Here is a 21650-nt window from a genome sequence, read left to right on the forward strand (position 1 = left end):
TAATATTCCACTTGATGTTCAAGATGTACATTCATTCATACCATGTGATTTACCAATACACTCCGAAACTGAATGTAACATGTTATAGTGAATCTGTGCAGAAGCATGCTGGTATGGAAAATTGGCTAAAAGAATGTTCAAGGATGAAAAATGACAGATATTAAGATCAGTTTTCTTTAAACTGGCTATTCTTCTATTATCCCTGAAATGTCTGATCATTCAGACATACAATAAGTAGCTATGCAGCCCAATGTACTGTATTAGATGGTATGATGCCTTGGACATTTGGCATAATATATGCATCTTCTTAAGTCAGATTAATTCATCAGATGATCAATCCTAGTTGGCAATGTCTCCAGCAACAATCAGAGGAACTACATTTATGTGGGCATGAACTATGACAAAGAAAAGGTATTTTAGATTTGGCTAATTGCCTGAAACGTATGGCAAAAGCAACAGGCTTCCAACATATAAAAATAAATGCAAAGCATATTAAAATGTACACTCAACATAATTAAAATATTATACATTTATAAAATTTCAAACAGAAAAATAAATAAAACATCCACTTACATATTTTACAAAGAAACAAAATATTTTGCCTGTCTTGTATGTACGGAATACATATATCAAACAGAAAAGGTGAATTTTTTTTTTTCATTTTTTTTATAATTTGAAAGAGAAAAGTGTTGGATTTTTTTTGCTAGGCAATTCACGACATAGGGTTGAAATGTTCCTTGGACGCATTTACATTAAATAAAAAAAAAAAAGCAATCACTTTGGTATTTTTGTCACTTTGCAAATACCTTGCAATGCTTACTGTAACCAGCATTTTTTTCCAGTAATGGTCTGTTATTCTGAGATTCAATTCATAATTGAAATAAAAGCACAGAAATAAAAACCACCATGCCAGCTTTTGAGCTGAAATCATCATCATATGGCACATTGACTAAACCATGGCAGTTTTCCTTATACAAGGAAGAAGACAATATTAATTAATCCATTCCCATGGAATTCAATCATTTGGCAAATGAACTGCAACACCCAAGTGAAGCACAAAAGGCTGCGCCTAGGTGAATGCAAAATTACTTATCAACATCTGAAGATGTCATTCTTTATATCTATAATATTTACAGTATTGCACTTTACTGCACTTAATTGCATTTAACTATTCTGTCTCAATATTATTTTCTGCCATTTTTCCTCTTTTGAGGTGCCCGGCTGGAGCAGCATTCCTCTAAAATATGCAAGGCTGGCGCTCCTTCTTTGACCGTCCCTACACTATCTACACTGCTCAATATTATTTTCTGACACCTTTTTTTCAGCTTCTTCTTCTTTCCAATAAATTAACATTTATGGGATTTCCAAATCTACTTAAACATGATTACTGCTTAATGGCACAAAGCACATGATGTCATGAAACGGTAAAAGTATGCTATATGAATTATAGCAAAAACTGTTTTTTTCTTTTTAGCAAATTGAAAGCACCAATTAATGGTGTACTTATCATATATTATTCCAAAATATTATTGCTGCCTGCTTTCATGAGAAAGTGAGAGCTACTATACATTATAATATGAATGATGTTTAGTTTTTCTTACCCAAAGCTACATTATAAGTTTGGGATTCTGGAAGATTCCTGTGGCAGTTGAATAATAGCATTGGCATTATGGAGACCAGCCCCAATGATTTGATATCTCTATTATATTGATCTATGTATATGCTTTCCATTTTTTTGTTATGTTTTGTTTTGTTTTGATTTTTGTTTGTTCTTTGCTTAGCAACATGCAAAAAAAAAGCAGCCGATATTGTCAAGTTCATTTTGTTGTCAAGGGTAAAAAAAAATCTCAGCTTCAATTCTTCTTCAAATGTGATCATGTTTGTCCAAATAACATAAGGCTATGTTCTTAAGTACTCCTGATGTCAGACTGGTTCAGAATCATTGTGGTTTGCAAGCATCATAAAAAATCATGATGTGCAATGAACTAAACCAAAGTGCGCATTTAAGAAAAATCCTCCACGCTCCTTGTTGATCTTCTGTAGAAGCAGGTTCAGGCTCATTTTTTTTTCTTTTATACTTGCAAAGCATTTACCAACATATTTGGTGTCTGTAGAGTCATATAATGGCTGAAAAGGGGAAACAAGGAAGTCAATTTAGTATTGTATCAATGACAAATAGTGTCAGAGTCCCAAAGCCTCTGCATGTTTTCTGGCTTTGAGTCGCAAGTCAGCAATACTAGAGTTTTTGCTGTTGCTTTTAGCAGCAGCTGCAACAACAGCTGCAGCAGATGCAGTTTCTGCCAGTGATGCAATAGGAAGTCCAAAGGGTGGAGGAGGGAACATCAGATAGGGTGCGTGGGCGGCCAGGTGCGGGTGAAGATGAGGATGTGCATGGGCTACTCCTTCCAACTGTAACTGAGCTTGGACCTAAAGAATAGAATATAGCAAAAAGAATCAGTATGCACCACTACTGTGCCATAAAACAACAAGAAATCTTGGCGGATATAGTTATTGATATATAAATAAGTGCTACAGGAGAGTTTTCAAATGTTAATGCATTCAGAATATGAAGTGATTTTCTGCAGATGAGGAATACCTTTGATTGTATACAGGCATATCATTTTGTGATTAATTCTGAAAACACAGGACTTATTATAATGAAACATATAAACTTGAATCTATTCATAATAAAGAATTTCAAAAGTAAAATATTATAAAACTAGCTTGGCCCATGCAAAATTTTCGCACATTGGTCATCGGGGGCGCAGGCAATTTCAGAAAAGGCAAGCTAGTCAAATGTAAATGTATTTCATGAGATGATGAACACAGACCGATATTTATATATGCAGATTGGTAATACAATATATTGGTTTGATAAGTAGAGGCCAAAAAATGTCTTCCGGTTGAGGTGCCACCTGCAGGTCATTGTGTCTTTCTGCATGAAAATGAATGTTTAAACTGTATTTAGTGATAAAATTGTGAATGTGTGGTTTGTTTGGCTCTTTTCCTGCTGAAGAGAGCAAGTTTACCTTTCAAATGGTGTATCATTTGTGTGTGTGGGGTGAAGTAATCACCAAAAAAGCAGTGAATGTATACAAATGTGTTTGTATGTGTGACTCACCTGCAGTGAAGTGTGCAATCCTCCAATGTGCCTGAAATAGGCTGGGCAAGCTCTAGAGCAAGATGGAAAGACCCCAAGGCAAATCTTTAGATTTGTTTATGATGTCTGTAAGCAGCTTTGTGGTAGTGTGCTTAGGAGTAGTGTGCTGCCAATTGCAGGTAATTTGACCTTTCAAATGGTGTATCATTTGTTTGTGTGGGTGGAGTATGAATGGAGCAAGTGTGCAATTCAATAGGCAGTGCATGTTTACAAATGTGTTTGCATATGTGCCTCATGCAGTGAAGTGTGCAACGCTCCAATGTGGCTACAATTGGCTGAGCGAGCAGTTCGGCAAGCTGGAAAGCCCCCAAGGCAAATGTTTGGATTTGTTTGTGATGTCTGTAATCAGCTTTCTGATAGTGTGCTTTGGGTTACTGTGGTGCCACCTGCAGGTCATTTTTCCTTACTGCAGGTTAATGAAAATTAATGGTTAAACTGTATTTTGTGATCAAATCGTGGATGTGTGGTTTGATTGGCTATTTTCTTGCTGAAGGGGGCACATTTACCTTTCAAATGGTGTATCATGTGTTTGTGTGGGTGCAGTATGAACGGAGATACAATGTAATCACCGAAAAACAGTGTTTAGAAATAATAGAAGAGATGGATCACGAATCAAGCCATAAACCAAAAAAAAAAAAGTGGAAAGTTAAGAAATATACAGCTTGTACACCAAAGGGAATATTAATCAAAAATGGTGCATTTCATTTTCTGAAAATTCTTTGGAAAAATAGAAAATGTAATTTGATTGGGTATGAATGGAAACTACTATAATTTTGCTTAGCATTAACCTTGATAATACTACACCATTTTAGCAACACATTATGCTCTTTTTCATGAGATATCAGAGGTCTTTATCAATGAAAAAATGAAAATTCCTTGGTTAAAGTCACATGATAGTTGAAGCTAATTATAGACCACAGTGATCCTGAGACTGGTGAAACAGTGAAGTCTCCACTTCCTGTACCGACACAAACCTTGGAGTGTCCTGCACTGGATCTAGGGGGGTGCGAGTGGGTATGAATCAGTTTGTAATGTTTTACAAATTCAAGCCCCTGGGAAATTTTTATTTTTGCCTGGACAACTTTTGTAATTACACTGCTTCTCTCTTTACATCATAACATTTAAGGAAACTTAAAAGCCAGTCAAAAGTAAAAACTAAAAAAATATATATGTAAGTCAGTACCTACAGTGGATTATTATTTGTCCCTTATTTTTATCAAATTTTGCTGATTGGCTGATTTTTTATCTCAGCTCTATTATTACAGGTATTTGATCCATGACCATTTAGCTCGTATCTACAAGGAGCCTGGAGTACTCTGAAGCACAAGTCCTGTCTCATGAATGATTCAAGTCACTTCTTTCCTTTAAACACTGACTGACCTTGTGAGTCTGTGATCTACTTGTGTTCATATAAAGAGTGGATTTTCTGTAACAGTAAGGTTTGGGGAGTACATAGAGATAATGGGGCACGTGGCAAAAGTTCTATTTGGACCCTTTAATTTCCAACCCCCAAAAAACTAGTAAGGTCATGCTGCTTAGGCGCAGTCACAGAAGGACATACCTCCCAACTTTTTAAAAAAGGAAAAGGGATATAATTGCAGCCCTTTTCATAGTGATTTTGCCTTTCTTGAAATTGCCTAGTATTCTCATCTACTACGATAGCCCTTTCAAGGCCCGTATAGATTATGATGCCAACAAAAATACACAACACACATACAAAGTATCATCAAGACCCCACTGTTGTCCCAGCAAAGTATCATATCCCTATAGTTACTCCAATACAGTACAATATCCCCACAGTGCCCTAAAAAACACAGAATAATGTCCCTAAAGTCCCCTCACAGAGTATAATGTCCCCTATGTTTCCCAAACACATTATAAGGCCCTCCACCCAGTATAATGTTGCAAGAGTCCCGACACACAGTATGAGGCACCCAAAATCTTACCACACACATTAAGATGCCTCCACAGCACCCCACACAGTATGATGCTCCAACACAACATGATACCTCCATGGCCTAATTCTTCCATCCCCTACACATTATGATGCCCCATGCTACTGATTTTGTATAAGCCCTCAATATTATCTTTACAGCCTATGATTTGTTAATAGACATTCTAGTGGCACTTTGCCCTATTTGCACTTTATCTTGATCTGTTTGCCATGGCATTGAATTCATTACACTGTTTCTCATTATATCTACAGCCTACTGGGATCTACAGTGCTTACAATGTTGTTTGATTCACAACATTGTTCTTTATTATGTCTATAGAACTATAAGGGAAATAGCATAACTATTCAACTGGATGAAGGCTATACACCCATAAAGCATAGTTTACATTATTACTGCTATGGTGTTACTTGGATAACAGAAACTTTATTCAGCAAAAATAGGGAGATATTCCTAGACTTCATAGCATTTACTTATTATTTTTGTTTTTCTAGTAACATAAAATAATATATTTATCTCATATTTTATAGGGGATTGGGTTATATGTTATTAGAATGGAATTATATTTTCTGGTAATACAAGCATATATAATTATGTCATGAGTTCCAGATATTCAAGATATTAGAATGTAGGTTTTAAGTGTTTTTAAATCATGGAATGTTCAATAACGCCTTATTTTCTCTAATAAACTTATATATTTTTATGTAGGTGTCCACATTTCTAAATGTTTTGCCTTTCCTCTTTTTCCCCCATTGATGTTGTGACAATATCCTCAACACAGCAGGGTGTCCATACATGCTTCTTATACAATATGATGATGTCCTCGCAGTTCCCATACATACATTATGAGGCCACCGCAGTGACCATCACCCAATGGTATTATGCCTCAACAGTTTGCCCACATATATTGTGAGACCCGCCAATGACACCCAACACAGTCCCCCCACACATAGTATAATGCCCAAATAGTTCCCCCCACACAGAATGATACTGTTACAGCACCCACACAGTATGTTTGCCTCACAGCCCCTTTAAGTAGTGACTAATAAAATTAAAAAAAATACTCACCTTGCCCCATTCCCCCAATCCTCTTCTCTGCTGTGTGCAGTGTGTGGACTGAGGCACCCTGCTCCACCATTATATTCAATGATATCTCCATCTTAGCAATGCAGATTCTGTTGGAACTGTGATGCTGGGCTACTTGGCACCTTCCACCCCACCCAAGCCCGACTTTTAGAGGCATAAATGCAGGTTGATTAAAGTAGAAAATTATTAAGTCACCAAGAATTATCATGCAATAGTTTTATATATATATATATATATATATATATATATATATAGCAAATGAGCTTTAGTGAATGAGGCTGCAGAGTAGCATTATCCAGCTAAGTCATTTATATTATTAAAAGAGACTGTAAATAACTATAAATTTCTACACTATGTATGATTTTTTTTTACATTTTTTATCACATTGTAAAATTACTAAATTCATAACTTACTACTAGTAGGCATTTACATTGGAATATTTAAAGCATTTTAAAATATTCCACAACATACTATAATGCTATAAAACCAATGTGCCAAATAGTTATTTCATTAAAAATATGTCTGCTGAGTCCACAGAAAAAGTACACAAACTGTATAATCATCTGTTAAAATTGTATTATAATAAAAACTGAAAATGTGTGAATCAAAGGCCACAGTGAAGAAAAATTTTACAGCAACCTAATCAAATTAAAAAAATCTTAGTAGCTTAGAACGGGAACATTTTCCATATGTGGTTCAGGATTTGTTCACATTCTGCTGGCCAGAAATTTGATATATGCTTCAATAACATTCACAGTAGCATTTTATTAACAAAAGGGTTTTCTGTACTTACAAAAAAGAATGAATAGCGACACATTGAAACAAATAAAACATTCAAAGGAAAGTTTTATTTTACCTCCACTTACTACCCTACTTTTCCATTTCCACTAATTGAGACTCTAAACTGTAAAACAGCAGTAAAAAAAAGAAGGCCAAACATATCAGATGTTAACATTATGGGTTATAATGTTGGACTACATTTCATGTATGCAGTTTATAGTTATCACAGTTCAAAGACCAAAATTGTTATTTTAATTTTTAAAATTTAGAGCATATGTAAAAATATAATTTGTATATGCAGACAGTGTGTGTTTCTATTTTTTTATTTGCTATAATTATTTTACTTCAATAACTTGGTAAATTCTATTTTTGAATTTGTAAGATGAATATATATATATATCTTTATGAAACGGTATTATGAACTGTAATAAATAAATACAGTACAGCGTTCATATCATTTTATGGTGCAACAATTTATTAATATTCACTGTTAAATCCATAATGTCTTCATCATTTTCTGTTTTGTTTTAAATGTACCATTTATAAGACCCAAAACTCTGAAGAGTTGCATTAAATTTAACATTTTAGTTGACCTCAATTTTAAACAAGCTATTTTTACGTATTTTGCTATTTTGTTTTAATGAACAATAATTTCTTTATGCTAACATATAGAGTTTCATATATGTGTCCTTTTTTATTCTCTCTTCCTCTGTATAACCAACCTAAGGTTTAAGATATCCCCTATTGTATCAAATTAACTGTTTAAATGTCTCATTTGTTCCCTACTTATCCATGGTTTTTTTTACCGATGTAACTAAGGCTGCTGTGATGTTGTAGCTTTTTTTTACTTTGCCCGTTAAATGGAATAAAGTGAAAGAAAACTGTATCAATAAAGTTCAATGTACCATTGGAAAGTCGTTAAAAGCCATAAATCACCTTCAATAGTGTACATTAATATTCTTTCGCTTCTGTGCAAGCCGATGTGCAGATATTTAAGTACAATCTTTTTCGCACTTTATATCTCATATAAGGTAACAACGAGGCCTACAACGTGCCAAGTTATCCACAAGTGATTAGGTGTCCAGTTAATTATTTCTTGGAAGCTCATTATCCCACATTCTTTTTCATCAATTACTTGAGTAACTTAAAATTACATTAATTAATTGATTATGAAGCTGGGGTTATTTTCATCAATAGTGTGTGCTTCAATTCTGCCTGAAAGTACTTAGAAAATGACGCAGTAAGCATATATCAGCATGACTACAGTTTTAGAAACAAAACTAAAAGCTCGACATTCTATTTTACTAGCATGCTTAGTTTTGGACTTGTTAGTCCACAATACCAATGTGTGTGCCATTCAAATTCATTTTAGAAATGGGAACATAACATTTTGGATAGGAATTATAGTTCCCTTTACTGCTTACTCCCAAATAAGCTAATAACAACTTGACAATAATTACATCTATCGTGTACAAAGGCTATTGTAAAAAAAAATATTATACGTAATTTAAAAAAGACCCTGCTCATCATGAGACATGCTGAAGACTTCACTTGATGTTGTTTCACTATCACCGTGCTTTACTTTTTACTATTTCTTTTTAATAATATGATTGTATTTTTTTAATTCACAATTTTAAAAGACTAAAAAAAGGTATTACATCTACTTTTTGCGCTAAATTTAGTTTTTTACATTTCTTTTCTATGATTTGGAAAAATAAACAACATATATTTACAGCTACAAGCTTTTATCTGTTTTCTATTTTAATTTTATTTTCATTATTAAATTTAAATTTATTATCAAAAGATTGTGTTATTTCGGTTTAATTTGCTAATTTCTAACATTTAATTATATTTGGTTTTGTATTTTTTTTCATATTGAAGTAGCGTATTACATTTTGCAGAATTATCATATGCCTAATTAATAATAAAGTTTATGGCTTGATATGTGTTAAGAGTCTTTGAATTTAATCAGAATCTGATCTTAGCTTAGAGTGTAAATTATTTTATCTTAATGCTTTGAATATTGAATATTTTTTATTAGCACTGTAAATAAATATAACTATTTTGTAGAATTTTATAGACGCATTTTGTGAAACTATTTTTAAACACTTTTTTTATCTTATGTAATTCACTTTTACCTTCTTAGGTATATAGGTGTACTCTTTGATGTTAGTTATTAAACAATATAAATAGTTGATAACACTTTACAATTACTATTATTACTTGTGGTAATATTATAAAAATTATAGCTAGGCATGGTTTCATTTTTTTCTGCTATATGGGAATATGTTTCATAATTCTATTTTCTTACAGTAACACAGAAGATATGCAAGACTGAAAACCATGCCCTGTTAGCAGAATTCTTCTTTTAGCTTTTTATTTACACCTTACTGTAAGAACATATAGTGGGATTTCAAAATCCTAAATTAATACAGTGACAAAACCAATGTATTATTTCAGCTCTATAATTCTTTAGTATGACCTTGTAATACACCAAGTTGTAAAGAAAATTTTTGGGTAGTGACTTTACTCACATAAGCATGAATGCAGAATGCAAGTGAAGCATTTCTTGGTAAGACAAGGAACACATAAGCATTTTTTTATGTTCTCATGAATCATAAATGGATAATTTTCAGCTTCACAGCAGTAAATTAATTTAAGAGACACACTATTGAACATTATTTCATTATATTTTTCTAACATAAGGTTCACTAATACTCATGGAAACATGGCAAATTATATTTTGTGTATTTTTTTGTTTGTTTTTTTCAATCGTTAAAGTATTGTTTCTGATATTGATAGAAATTGATTTATAAGGTATAGGTATTTTTATTTTTGTAACATGCTAAAAATCACATAGCACTGTATTTGCAATGCCACCTAATATGGGTAAGAATATGAGTAAGAATTTGTGTCTAATAGTTGTAATGGTCTAATGCTCCATTGAATGTTTATAATAATCCTAAAATGTGAACAATTTGACAGTAAACTTTGAAACAAATATTGTTATATTTAAATGTATGTCAAGCTATGATTTAATCTCTAATGAGTAGACCCTTAAAAGTATTGTCCAGGCTTCGGGTTCAAGTCTGCAGTCACTCTATGTGACTGAAGACTTGTGAATCCTTACAGAGCCCACACTGCGCACTGTCAAGATTCTACAGTTCAGGCAATTTACATACATGCGATCACGCGCTGACAAGATGTGCAAGGGCCCTCTCAATGCAACTTATATGAGCAAGGTCAGACAAGTCTAGTTGGAGTGTGTAATGTGGCTGGATGTATGAAATATGCATTCTTAGGGTCACATCGCCACACTCTCCTACTTTATTGTGCAAACTATGAGGATTCATAAGTCTGCAGTTGCATAAAGTGATAGCAGACTTGAACCCAAAGCCTGGACAACCCCTTTAAACTTTTAGTTGACTGAGAAAAAGAAATAATACCAACACTCATACAACATCCTATGGGCCCATAAATAATGGTGGCTTTGCGCGCATAAGTGTAGTGCTGGGATGTGATGTTAATCTGTACTGGCCAAAGCTGTAAAAGTATACAGAAATTACATCTAAGAGGACCAGTAGTGAACTATCATGGTGCTATGATTACTTCAGCACTGTCACTGTGCCTGTGTGATCAGCAGCAGGGCCACCACTGTTGTAAGTGCCAGAATTGGAGATAGCTACAATCCTTCAAACGTCACAGTCAATCGTAACCATGGAATATAAAATGTTTGACAAAGGAAGACGACTCTCTCTGTTAGCCCATCAGTACTTGAAACATAATTACAAAGAGCTATAATAGCAAGTGTGGTCTATTAAAGGCTTTCGGGTCTGGCATTGGTATCTGCCTATCAATGTAACACTGACAGGCAATAAAGCTTTGGAATATTATAAATGTTCTGAAGCATCAAACAAACAAAGGATAACTGATTCAACTAGTGGATTAAAAAATATGTTTAAAATAGTTTTATTAAAAAAAAATGTTTTTTTTAATTAAAAAACATATATATTTTATTTTTACAAAAATCCGGCAAAACAAAAATCCCTAATTGAGCTGCATTAATATGAAAATTAGAATATTCTTGCTCTTGGATTACCACAAATGCTGTTTATCCATAAACTATGTTTTTATTGTATAAAAGCTAACAGCAAACATAAATGTATGTATGATATTACTTCATTTATACCAGCCTGTAGATTAAAAATATTTTTATATTTTTACCACAAAAAAATAGCCAAATTGCTGGTTTGTTTGACTTTTTTTTGCTTTCCTTACACAAAAAAAGTTTAAAATAAAACAAAATTATTATAAAAAATAAAATCAATTATATAGACACTGAGTGATGGTATTAAAATACAACTTATCTCCAAAAACACATGTCCTCACAGAGCCAAAACAATGAAAAAAGTTATGGTTATTTAGACGGACATTGAAAATAAAAATTGCTCAGCCCCCAAATCTCTTCACCGGCTCCCACTCCCACAGACATAAAAGGAGTTAATCAAAGAGGACTGCCATGGAAAAAATAAACCATCAATGTGGAATCATACTGGGTCGAAGGCTATCTAGCACCTTTTGGTGTCCACCAGACACCGTGCTGCTCACTTCTGTAGACCTAGGTGCTATGAATTTCAGTTCAGTGCTGTTCAAAAGAATAGAGCTAAGATGCGCTATCGGACACAGCAAATGAAAAGGAGGAGAGGAATTCTTTCATGAGCAGTTCAGACACACATAGGCCTCATTCAGACATCTGCTTTTTTTGACGTACGAGAAAAACAGACCGTTTCATTGCTGATTTTCATCAGTTTCCCCACCTATCAGTCTGCGAAAAAAGGACCTCACCCAGATGATATCCGAATGCAGTCCGATTTTCTCACGGACCCATAAACTTTCATTACGAAGTTTGAGCATACACTTGGATCAATATTGTTCATATCTCTGCTATTTTGCATGGACCACTTGGTCCGCAAAAAATCAATAACATGATCAAGCCTATAAACTGTCACAGGTACAAGTGCTGTCCGTAAAAATGTGAAACTGTCCTGTGAATGAGCCCTCATTCATATCTTTTTGGCATGATCTAGGCATCATTATAGTTTCAACTGATGTAATCATTTTAATATATTTTTTGCCATTAATGACCACTCACTGTTCTGTTTCTCTGTGCATTGCTGTTGAATTATATTTTACTTTCCTGCTTCAGATTTGAAATTTGTAATTATTTTCACCTTGTTTTTGCCAAGTTAATTATTGAAATATATGTGTGTAAAACTCCATACTAGAGGATCAAAGTTAAAATTTTTCTCGGTATCGAAAAAATTATTTCATTCCTTAATTATTTTAAAAATAAAACAAAAATCTAAACTTCAGGTACACTTTTAGTGTGTACAGAACATCTTTGTATTTTTTAATTTAATTAAAACAGTAATTACATGTGTTGGTTGTATAAAAATCCTGAAAAATGTGAAAACTTGTAAAACTTGGCCAGTGTTTTGAATAAATTGACACAAAATGTAGCCGCCAGCAGTAACAGGAACTTTACATTTATACAAATTAATGTTATCTTTTTCCTGGCTCACCTATATCATTAACATATTCAGACCATTAGGAGACTATATTTCATCACTAACAGTGAAAATGAAATATGTTTGCAGCCTCTTCTAAGGTTGAGTGTAGCACAGTGTAAATTTGTCATAAGGTGCTCATGTTTGTCTACATTTTCTACCATAAAATCTAGTTGAGATGGCCAAAGAAAAATGAATTTGATTGAAAACATTTGTTTTGGACATCTGTCCAGTAACCACATGTATGCTTGCAGTTTGCCACTTTTTCCATGCAAACATCACTTTTGGTGGCCAACAGTCTCTTATGAAGACCAGATTTTATTGTGCACAGCCTGGCAGCATGTATCTATTTTATTGTAGATCGAGAGAGAAATTTGATATAAGAATTTATTTAGAAAATATCTTAATATTAAATCAAGGAATAAATACAAGACATATCAGACCTACAAGTAGTATTTGTCTCTCATACATTAACACCCAATTCCTGTTAGCTTTTTTTTCCTTTTGTTGGCTAATTATACAGTCATTTTCAGTTCACACCTGGATATGAATTACAGTTTTGCCAAAAGCTACTGAAAGATGAACTGTATTCATAGGTAGTTGAATATTATTTTGCCACCAACATGGAGCCATTAAAAATGTATACACAATCTCATACTGGAGTTTTTTTGAGGGATGTTTAGAATGATTTTAGATGTAGGAACTTTTTTACATCTATAAGAATAAATACATGTAATAAATATTTCAACTTAAAGGAGTTGTACTACTTGCAAAGTACATTTTAATTAGAGATGAGAGAATAAGTTCAGGTCCTTTGGGTTCCCTCTGCAACTTTTTCGGTAAGCACTATAGCTTGCCGAATAAGGAGGGACCCAAACTTATTCGCTCATATCTCATTTTAATCAATAGATCAATAGGTCTTTAAGTAAAAATAAGTTCCACAATTGGGTTTGTTAAAAAAAAGTTCCCGCTGTGTACTGTGTAATCGCTGTGTCTCAACGTGTAGAAATATGGTCTAATTATGCCACAGCTCCTGGGCAGGAGAGGGAGCAAAATAGAGTATACAGATAACACAGGACTGGGTGGCAGATGATTTTTTCTGTGAGGTAAATCAATGTTTTAATCAGAAAGGGAAATGTTTTACCTCACAGAAAGAATCAGCTGTGATGCCATGCTGTCCTGTATGTATACTATCTTTTCCTATCTTCTCTGGCCAGAAGATGTGGTATGATCAGTCCATGTTCCATCGCGATCAGACACAGTGATTACACAGTACACAGCAGGGGCACATTTATAAGATTATCTCAGCACAGGAACATTTTGTTAGCACATCTAATTGTGGAACTTATTTTTATTCCAAGATCTATTGATTAAAATGTACTTTGTTCACAGGACAACCCCTTTAACAGGAGAGATTTATCAAAATTGATGGAAGCAAAAGGAATAACAGTATTTTGTTGCCTTCCATATCTAATTTGGAAAAAAAACTTTAGAAAATTAAAACAATCTGACTGGCAACTCATCTGGTTTTCCGTTTGCACCAATTTAAATATACTGCCTCCAACATGTTGAACAATTATTCAGAATACGCAATTGTCTAGAAAAATGGGACTTCCAAAACACATACATCAAACGAAGAGAAAGGGGAAGCTGTGTGCCAATAAAAACAAGAAATTTTATTCAGATTAATTTAAAATTAACATAATGAACAAAATACTAATAATAGGGACAACAATACAAGAAATTGCCACAAAGAAAAAAGGAAGGCACAGTGTATAGAAAACTTATTCCCTTTGCACAGAAAGTATCATATGGTCAAGGGATAGAAAATGCATATATATTATTCATTATAAGGAGCAACAAAATAGCTTCCAAAAAATTCATGTATATAACAAGTATCCCTAGGCAAAAAATAAAATGGATATTTTATTCATTCACTCGCCAAAAATCAGCTAAAGTGCAATCAAAATATGCGCTTATTGGTTCCATCTTAGAATGAATGCTGGGAAATGAATTATGAGCTAAGTGCTAAGAAAGTAAGTGATCATAAGAAGTATTTGGACACTGTACCAACTGCAAATCACGCGTCAGGGTGCCTGCCGCTTCAAGGTACAGTGTCCAAATACTTCTTATGATCACTTACTTTCTTAGCACTTAGCTCATAATTCATTTCCCAGCATTCATTCTAAGATGGAACCAATAGGCGCATATTCTGATTGCACCTTAGCTGATTTTTGGCAAGTGAATGAATAATATATATACATGAATTTTTTGGAAGCTATTTTGTTGCTCCTTATATTGAATAATATACATGCATTTTCTATCCCTTGACCTTATGATACTTTCTGTGCAAAGGGAATAAGTTTTCAATACACTGTGCCTTCCTTTTTTTCTTTGCGGCAATTTCTTGTATTGTTGTCCCTATTATTAGTATTTTGTTCATTATGTTAATTTTAAATTAATCTGAATAAAATTTCTTGTTTTTATTGGCACACAGCTTCTCCTTTTTCTTCTTTTGATGTAGATTGAACAATTAGTAGACTATAGTAATGCAGAAAGAAAAGTTGTTATTAATACTAACAATAATAGTAAATATTATTTCAGCTATTCATCCTATTTTGCAGTAAAAATTGTCTTCCAGAAGGGTGGTCTTTTAAAAAGAAGAACTGAAAATCTGCAGCAAATCAGGTCGAAAATCTGGGGTAAAACAGTAATGATCTTTAAGCAAAAAATAAGAAAAAATGTTATGTCATAGTTCAGAATGTGTGCTGCTGACTGATTGGAGCCATGTGCTGATATTCTACCTCCTCAACCCACCGCACCGCTGTTCGGCACTCTGAAATGCACATTTTCTGCATGACAGAGCAGTGTAAGCTAAATAATAATGAAATATAGGGCCAAAAACTCTGCAAGAGGGAGTTTACAGACCCATAGACTTGACCCTGCTGCGCTCTTCAAAATAGTGTTTTAAAGGATCGTGTCAGAAGACCACCAATTATTGCCAGCACATAGCATGCCCTATGATATGCAATATTTTTAGATGATAATTATTTTGTAATAAAAAGTTTTCTCATAGATATGGCCATGCAAGAGATTAGCATGTGACCACTGCAGACAATCACTGGCCACTGCACTTACTTTTTAAGCAATATTCTGACCACTATTAAACAATGACCAGGAGGGTCATTTAAACTTTTATGCTGGGATCTATATGTGAAACAAGAGATAACTTAGGTTTTGTTTTGTTTGTTTTTTTTAAAAAAAAAAAACATTTGAGCTGGGGGGATTTAAACTTGAATTTCAAGAGATTTCACCATATTACACTTCTGGTATACAGATACTAGACAGTGTGACCTTCGCCATACTTGACAATATACAGATGTTCGAGACGTTTAAACTAACAATAGGCGAGTAAAAGTAAATTGAAATCTAAGTTTAATACAACTGTTTAATCTTAGGCTAGTTTCACACTTGCTTTTTTTTGCAGCGCGTTTTTCCCGCAAAAAAACGCATTGAAAAAACGCATACAAAAGCATACAACTGCTGCGTTTTTTTCAAGCATTTTTATGAGCATGCATGAAAAAAACGCAGCGTTTTTATGCGTTTGTATGCGTTTTTAGTGCGTTTTTACCGCGTTTGCGTTTTTTTCCAACATTAGGTGGCCCCTCACACTAACCCAAACCATGACTTTACTAACCCTAACCCTGACCCTAACCCTAACCCTAACCCTGACCCTAACCCTAACCCTAACCCTGACCCTAACCCTTAACCAAATCATACTTAACCCTAACCCAAACCCTAAACCCTAACTAACCCTAACCCTAACCCTAACCCTGACCCTAACCCTAACCCTGACCCTAACCCTAACCCTAACCCTGACCCTAACCCTTTACCAAATCATACTTAACCCTAACCCAAACCCTAAACCCTAACTAACCCTAACCCTAACCCTGACCCTAACCCTAACCCTGACCCTAACCCTAACCCTGACCCTAACCCTTAACCAAATCATACTTAACCCTAACCCAAACCCTAAACCCTAACTAACCCTAACCCTAACCCTGACCCTAACCCTAACCCTGACCCTAACCCTAACCCTAACCCTGACCCTAACCCTTAACCAAATCATACTTAACCCTAACCCAAACCCTAAACCCTAACTAACCCTAACCCTAACTCTGACCCTAACCCTAACCCTAACCCTGACCCTAACCCTAACCCTAACCCTGACCCTAACCCTAACCCTGACCCTAACCCTTAACCAAATCATACTTAACCCTAACCCAAACCCTAAACCCTAACTAACCCTAACCCTAACCCTAACCCTGACCCTAACCCTAACCCTGACCCTAACCCTTAACAAAACCATACTTAACCCTAACCCTAACCCTAACCCTAACCCTGACCCTAACCCTAACCCTAACCCTAACCCTGACCCTAACCCTTAACCAAACCATACTTAACCCTAACCCTGACCCAAACCCTGACCCTAACCCTTAACAAAACCATACTTAACCCTAACCCTGACCCTAACCCTAACCCTAACCCTAACCCTAACCCTGACCCTAACCCTTAACCAAACCATACTTAACCCTAATCCTGACCCTAACCCTGACCCTAACCCTTAACCAAACCATACTTAACCCTAACCCTGACCCAAACCCCAACCCTAACCCTGACCCTGACCCTAACCCTAAACCCCCTTAACTAACCCTAACTCTAACCCAAACCCCTAAATTCCATGGTTAAAAAAAAAAAACGCATATGCAAAAAAACGCATACATGAGCATGCCAGTGCGCACATATGCGCATCCATAGGCTATAATGGCCATTTTTAGCGCAAAACGTGCGCATATGTGCGCATGCGCTTTTTTGCAGGGCCAAAAAATGCAACATGCTGCGTCTGGAAAATACAAACGCACACCCCAAAAAAACGCAGCGCATGAAAATCGCATACATGCGCTTACAAGCGCGCCGGTATGCGCACCCATGTTAAATATAGGGGAAAAAACGCATGCGCACATATGCGTTTTTTTCCAGCGCTAAAAAACGCAAATGTGAAACCAGCCTTACTTAGATGTTAACGCATCCCCTTTATGAAAAGGATGGTGGAAACTATAAAGTAAAAATATTAGAAAGTCTTCATACTCCAAATGAATTTTCATTTACCACAGTTGTTTCATAAGCAGCAGCCTGAATATGTTTGGGTCATAGCTTAGCAACTGAGTACGTGACCGGAGGGTGACATGACAGCTCCCCATATTCTTGTGGAGAACCAAAGTAAGAAAAGACCCAATAGGGCATATTGAATTAACACACTAACACTTATGCTCACAGCTGCCAGAGGGAAGAAAGTGGCAGTCAATCCACAGTTTTCTATAACAGATTTATTTTCCTTTTGGAAGATATTTGAACTAAATAGAATAATGGAAAATACACCCAATATTTCACTAGAGACATATTTTAGAGTGAAATCTAAATTATGCAAAGTAAAACATTAAAACAATTCTAATCGAAGCATATACTGTAATATTCAATTACTTTGTGAAGAATAATGAATCAGCTATAGTTCCATGATTCAAGTATAACTATGATTATACACATATGTCTGGCAACGGTAACTTAAAGAGGTTATTCTACTTTTTAAGAAAAAAAATAGCGCAAATGTTAAAAAAATTATCACTTCTGTCCAATGGAGATCCCAGCACTAAAGCTCAGGCAGTCTTCCTGGTCTTTATTTATTAGTGGTCAAAATATAACCTGAAAGTAGTTGCAGTGGCCAGTGATTGGCTGTAGTGGTCACATGCTGATCTCTTGTAAGCAAAGACCTGGATGAAAGATGTGGCATATACATGAGAATGGGAGACGGGTCATGTTTATTATTTTGTTTTGTGCAGTTTTTTTAGTTGAATAGCCCCTTCATCCTGTTCACGTTTACTGCATTCTTGTCTGTGATAAGACTTGTAGCACAATTTTCCACTACTGTCCTAATTTTTCAAATGGGGCTGGCAGGAATCTATGTGATTCCAGCCAATTCCACTCCTCAGTTGATTGGAATTGAAAAACATAGGCTTCACTCACACATAATTTTGTTGCAATTTTTTGAGATGATGAAAACCGCCATTTGTTTTACACACATGCTTTATTTCATTCATTTTTTTTTATTTATTATAAATTAGCCCATGAGAACGTGCAAGAAAGTGGCTACATCTAGAAAATGCTGCATAAAAAAAGTAATGATCCCAAAAATGCTCAGAAAGAAAAGAAAAACACCAAAGAAAAGGTACTTTTTGCAGTACAACTTTTACCTGTTCTGCACAGTGTGAGTGGCAGGTATGGTGCATCTGTTCTATAGCATAAGGCCCAACAGGTGTCCAGAGTTGTGAAGAAACTGGCCAAGCTCGCCTCCCGATACAGACATGAGCAGATCAGGGATGTCATATCTGCATATTTTGCAGAACAAAAATATTTTTTTATTAATTGTAACATCCAAGGAAACCCAAGTAAATCTCCTCGCTCATTATCTACTACCGAAGCAAAGTCGGGGTCAGCTATGACTTAAAATTGCTATTTGGGTAATCAAAAAAAGTATAACATCTAATGTTAGTAGGATTTCATTCTCTACTTACGCTGACTTAAATATAACTCTCTACAGTTTATAATTCTATATTAGAATATTTTATGAATAATGGAAATATTCAATTTTAGCGAAGAAACTTTAAATTTATGAACAGTTTACATTTCAAAATATCAGAAAAATTAGATTTTGTTTTATCACATTGCTATACCTTTGCATACTATTTTTACCAAGGGCAATTCAGAATTAGGATGATCCCAGATTATAATTAAAGGTGAAAGTATTTATGACAGAAGTCAGATAAATCACAATCAAAAGTGCTTGGTGAAAGGAGTCTTACTGACTGGGTTTATTCATATGTTGCCATGAATTTTCAACTTAAGCATGGATTGGCCATGTTTTTTTCCATTTAGTCACAATATTTTTATTACGATTCTTGCCAACCCACTACATATGAAAGAACCGTATATCTTTTTTTAATTAACTGATCCCCTTTGACTCTTCCCTATCAATTTTGTTTTGCTCCATAATATGGAGCTATTGATAGTCAATGGGTCAATTCTGCAGATCTCTGTCTGAAAAAGTGGTAATCCACAAAACTGATACTTGTTTTATATTTTATGATATCTCTATTACCAGACATTACTTAAACCTTGGCTAATGGTTATGTTTAGAGTTGAGCGAATTTGTTCTGATTCAGTTTTGAATCCGATTGGCTTCAAATATTGTTTTTGCAATATTTGTCGAACACAGCCAAGAGTCATTAGAGTCAATGGGAGTAGAAATTTCCGAATATGTTGGGAACCGATCATCAAACATACATTCAGCACGAATTGGGTACCAATATGGCATGAATATGGCAAATTCTGAATCAGCAATCGAATCCGAACAAATTTGCTTAACTATAGTTATGTTTATTATTATTATTATTTTTATGTATTTTTTGCGGCTGGTAAAATATTATTAATATTGAATTTTACTTTCTGAATCCTATATCACTGGTACAAATGGACGCATAATTTTAGGAGTTGAGATAGGCAATAAATAATATTTGTTCTGTAAGTTCACATCACATGCTTAATGTTATATGTGAATCACATACATGTGAGATTATGGGCATACTTTAAAAAGGAAGCCTCCTCAGAAAGATGATCCCCTTTTTGGTGCAAGTTCACACTACTACACAGTTGTTCATCCAGAACATGAAAGACCATGTTGGATGAGAAAAACATGACTTTTGACTAGTTCTTGCCAAAATAAAAGCTAACAAGACTATAAATAAAAGTAAAATTATTAGTAATCCACTAAGCCAGATAAGCCATGTAATGTTGTTGTGTAGAATGAGGCCAAGTTTCCATTTGAATCGCCATTTAGTGTTTTTTCTCTCCAGTGTGGTACTGAAATGCCAAAGGAAACTGATCCAATAAATGTTTATGGGATTCGTCCCAGTTGCTCATCGTATTAGGATTAATCCTATGGCCAGATGAAAAATGTTGCATGTAGAGTTTTTTTCTTACCTGGCTATGGATGCAGGACCAATACACAAAGTCCAAAACTTTGCATCACTTGTGTCCAACTCAGGTGTACATCAATTGACAGGATGCAACTGATGTATACAAACCCAGCCTTAACTTTGTCATTATATTACTATTAAAGCCTTTCATTTATCATTAAACCCTCAGTTAATATTTGCATTTGACATACTACACTTAAGGTGCATTTACACATATTAGGATCGGGAATCCATATGGTTCACCTGTGAAAAAAGAGGCTGCCAGATGTGCTGTCCTTACTTGTCACGTGGCAGGACATTAGTTTAAGGTTTCCACCTGAAGGAGTATAGCATTTAACATTGCTTCTGACCTCACTGACAACTTACACAGACATCCGGCTAAATGCCAGAAAGGTTTTCTGTAAAGCAGGGTACAATTGATTGCATAGGGGTCAATTGGGCCATAAGTTGCCATCCAACAAATGAACTCCTAGATTCATATAAGGAGTTCAAAATACACCAGGACATGTTTTTACTACCTTACATAGAGGGAATGTAACATAAAGACATGTGACAAGGCTTACAAATTCAGTGACAACAACCATTCTGACAAATGTTAGACAGCCAGTCAAAGCCTAAGTTATTACATGTAATGATCGAAATCACAAATGGTAACAAGAAATATGAAACACATACATACTGTATGAATTAAGTGTAATGCCAGATTTTACAGTATATTAATTAAGTCTTACAATCTATAGATTTACCTGTTGGAAAGGCATCCTTAATGCTCCCATGTTCACATATGGTGCAACTCTACATGTTTCTAAATGACTTGCTGTTCCCAGGATAACTCCTAAAAAAATAAGTAAGAAAAAAACAGAAAAATATTGATAACTTGTTGAAGATCAGATTTGCCAAATTAACTACTTTTTGTGGGCTATATTGTCAAAGATCGCGGTCAACTGATATTTTTTATCTACAAATTTCAAAACTTTAAGGCAACTTCCACATGTTTCAGAAACACTTCTGCTAT

The 21650-nt window shown here is 34.7% G+C and overlaps 1 protein-coding gene across 2 annotated transcripts in view; it reads right to left on the reverse strand.

Annotated features, from left to right (window-relative positions):
• Window positions 1–241: 241 nt before the first annotated feature.
• SHOX (SHOX homeobox) overlaps window positions 242–21650 on the reverse strand; it is a 31356-nt gene continuing 9947 nt past the window's right edge. For both annotated transcript variants that reach the window (XM_073563548.1, XM_073563547.1), the window contains exons 4-5: window positions 21382–21470; window positions 242–2427 (exon numbers count right to left, since the gene is read on the reverse strand). In XM_073563548.1, the coding sequence (XP_073419649.1) occupies window positions 2182–2427; window positions 21382–21470 (335 nt within the window). In that variant the 3' untranslated portion in view covers window positions 242–2181. The remainder of the gene's footprint in view (window positions 2428–21381; window positions 21471–21650) is intronic.

This window comes from Dendrobates tinctorius, unplaced genomic scaffold, assembly GCF_039654945.1.
Source record: "Dendrobates tinctorius isolate UK_male_01 unplaced genomic scaffold, ASM3965494v1 ptg000394l, whole genome shotgun sequence".
Classification (NCBI taxonomy): domain Eukaryota; kingdom Metazoa; phylum Chordata; class Amphibia; order Anura; family Dendrobatidae; genus Dendrobates; species Dendrobates tinctorius.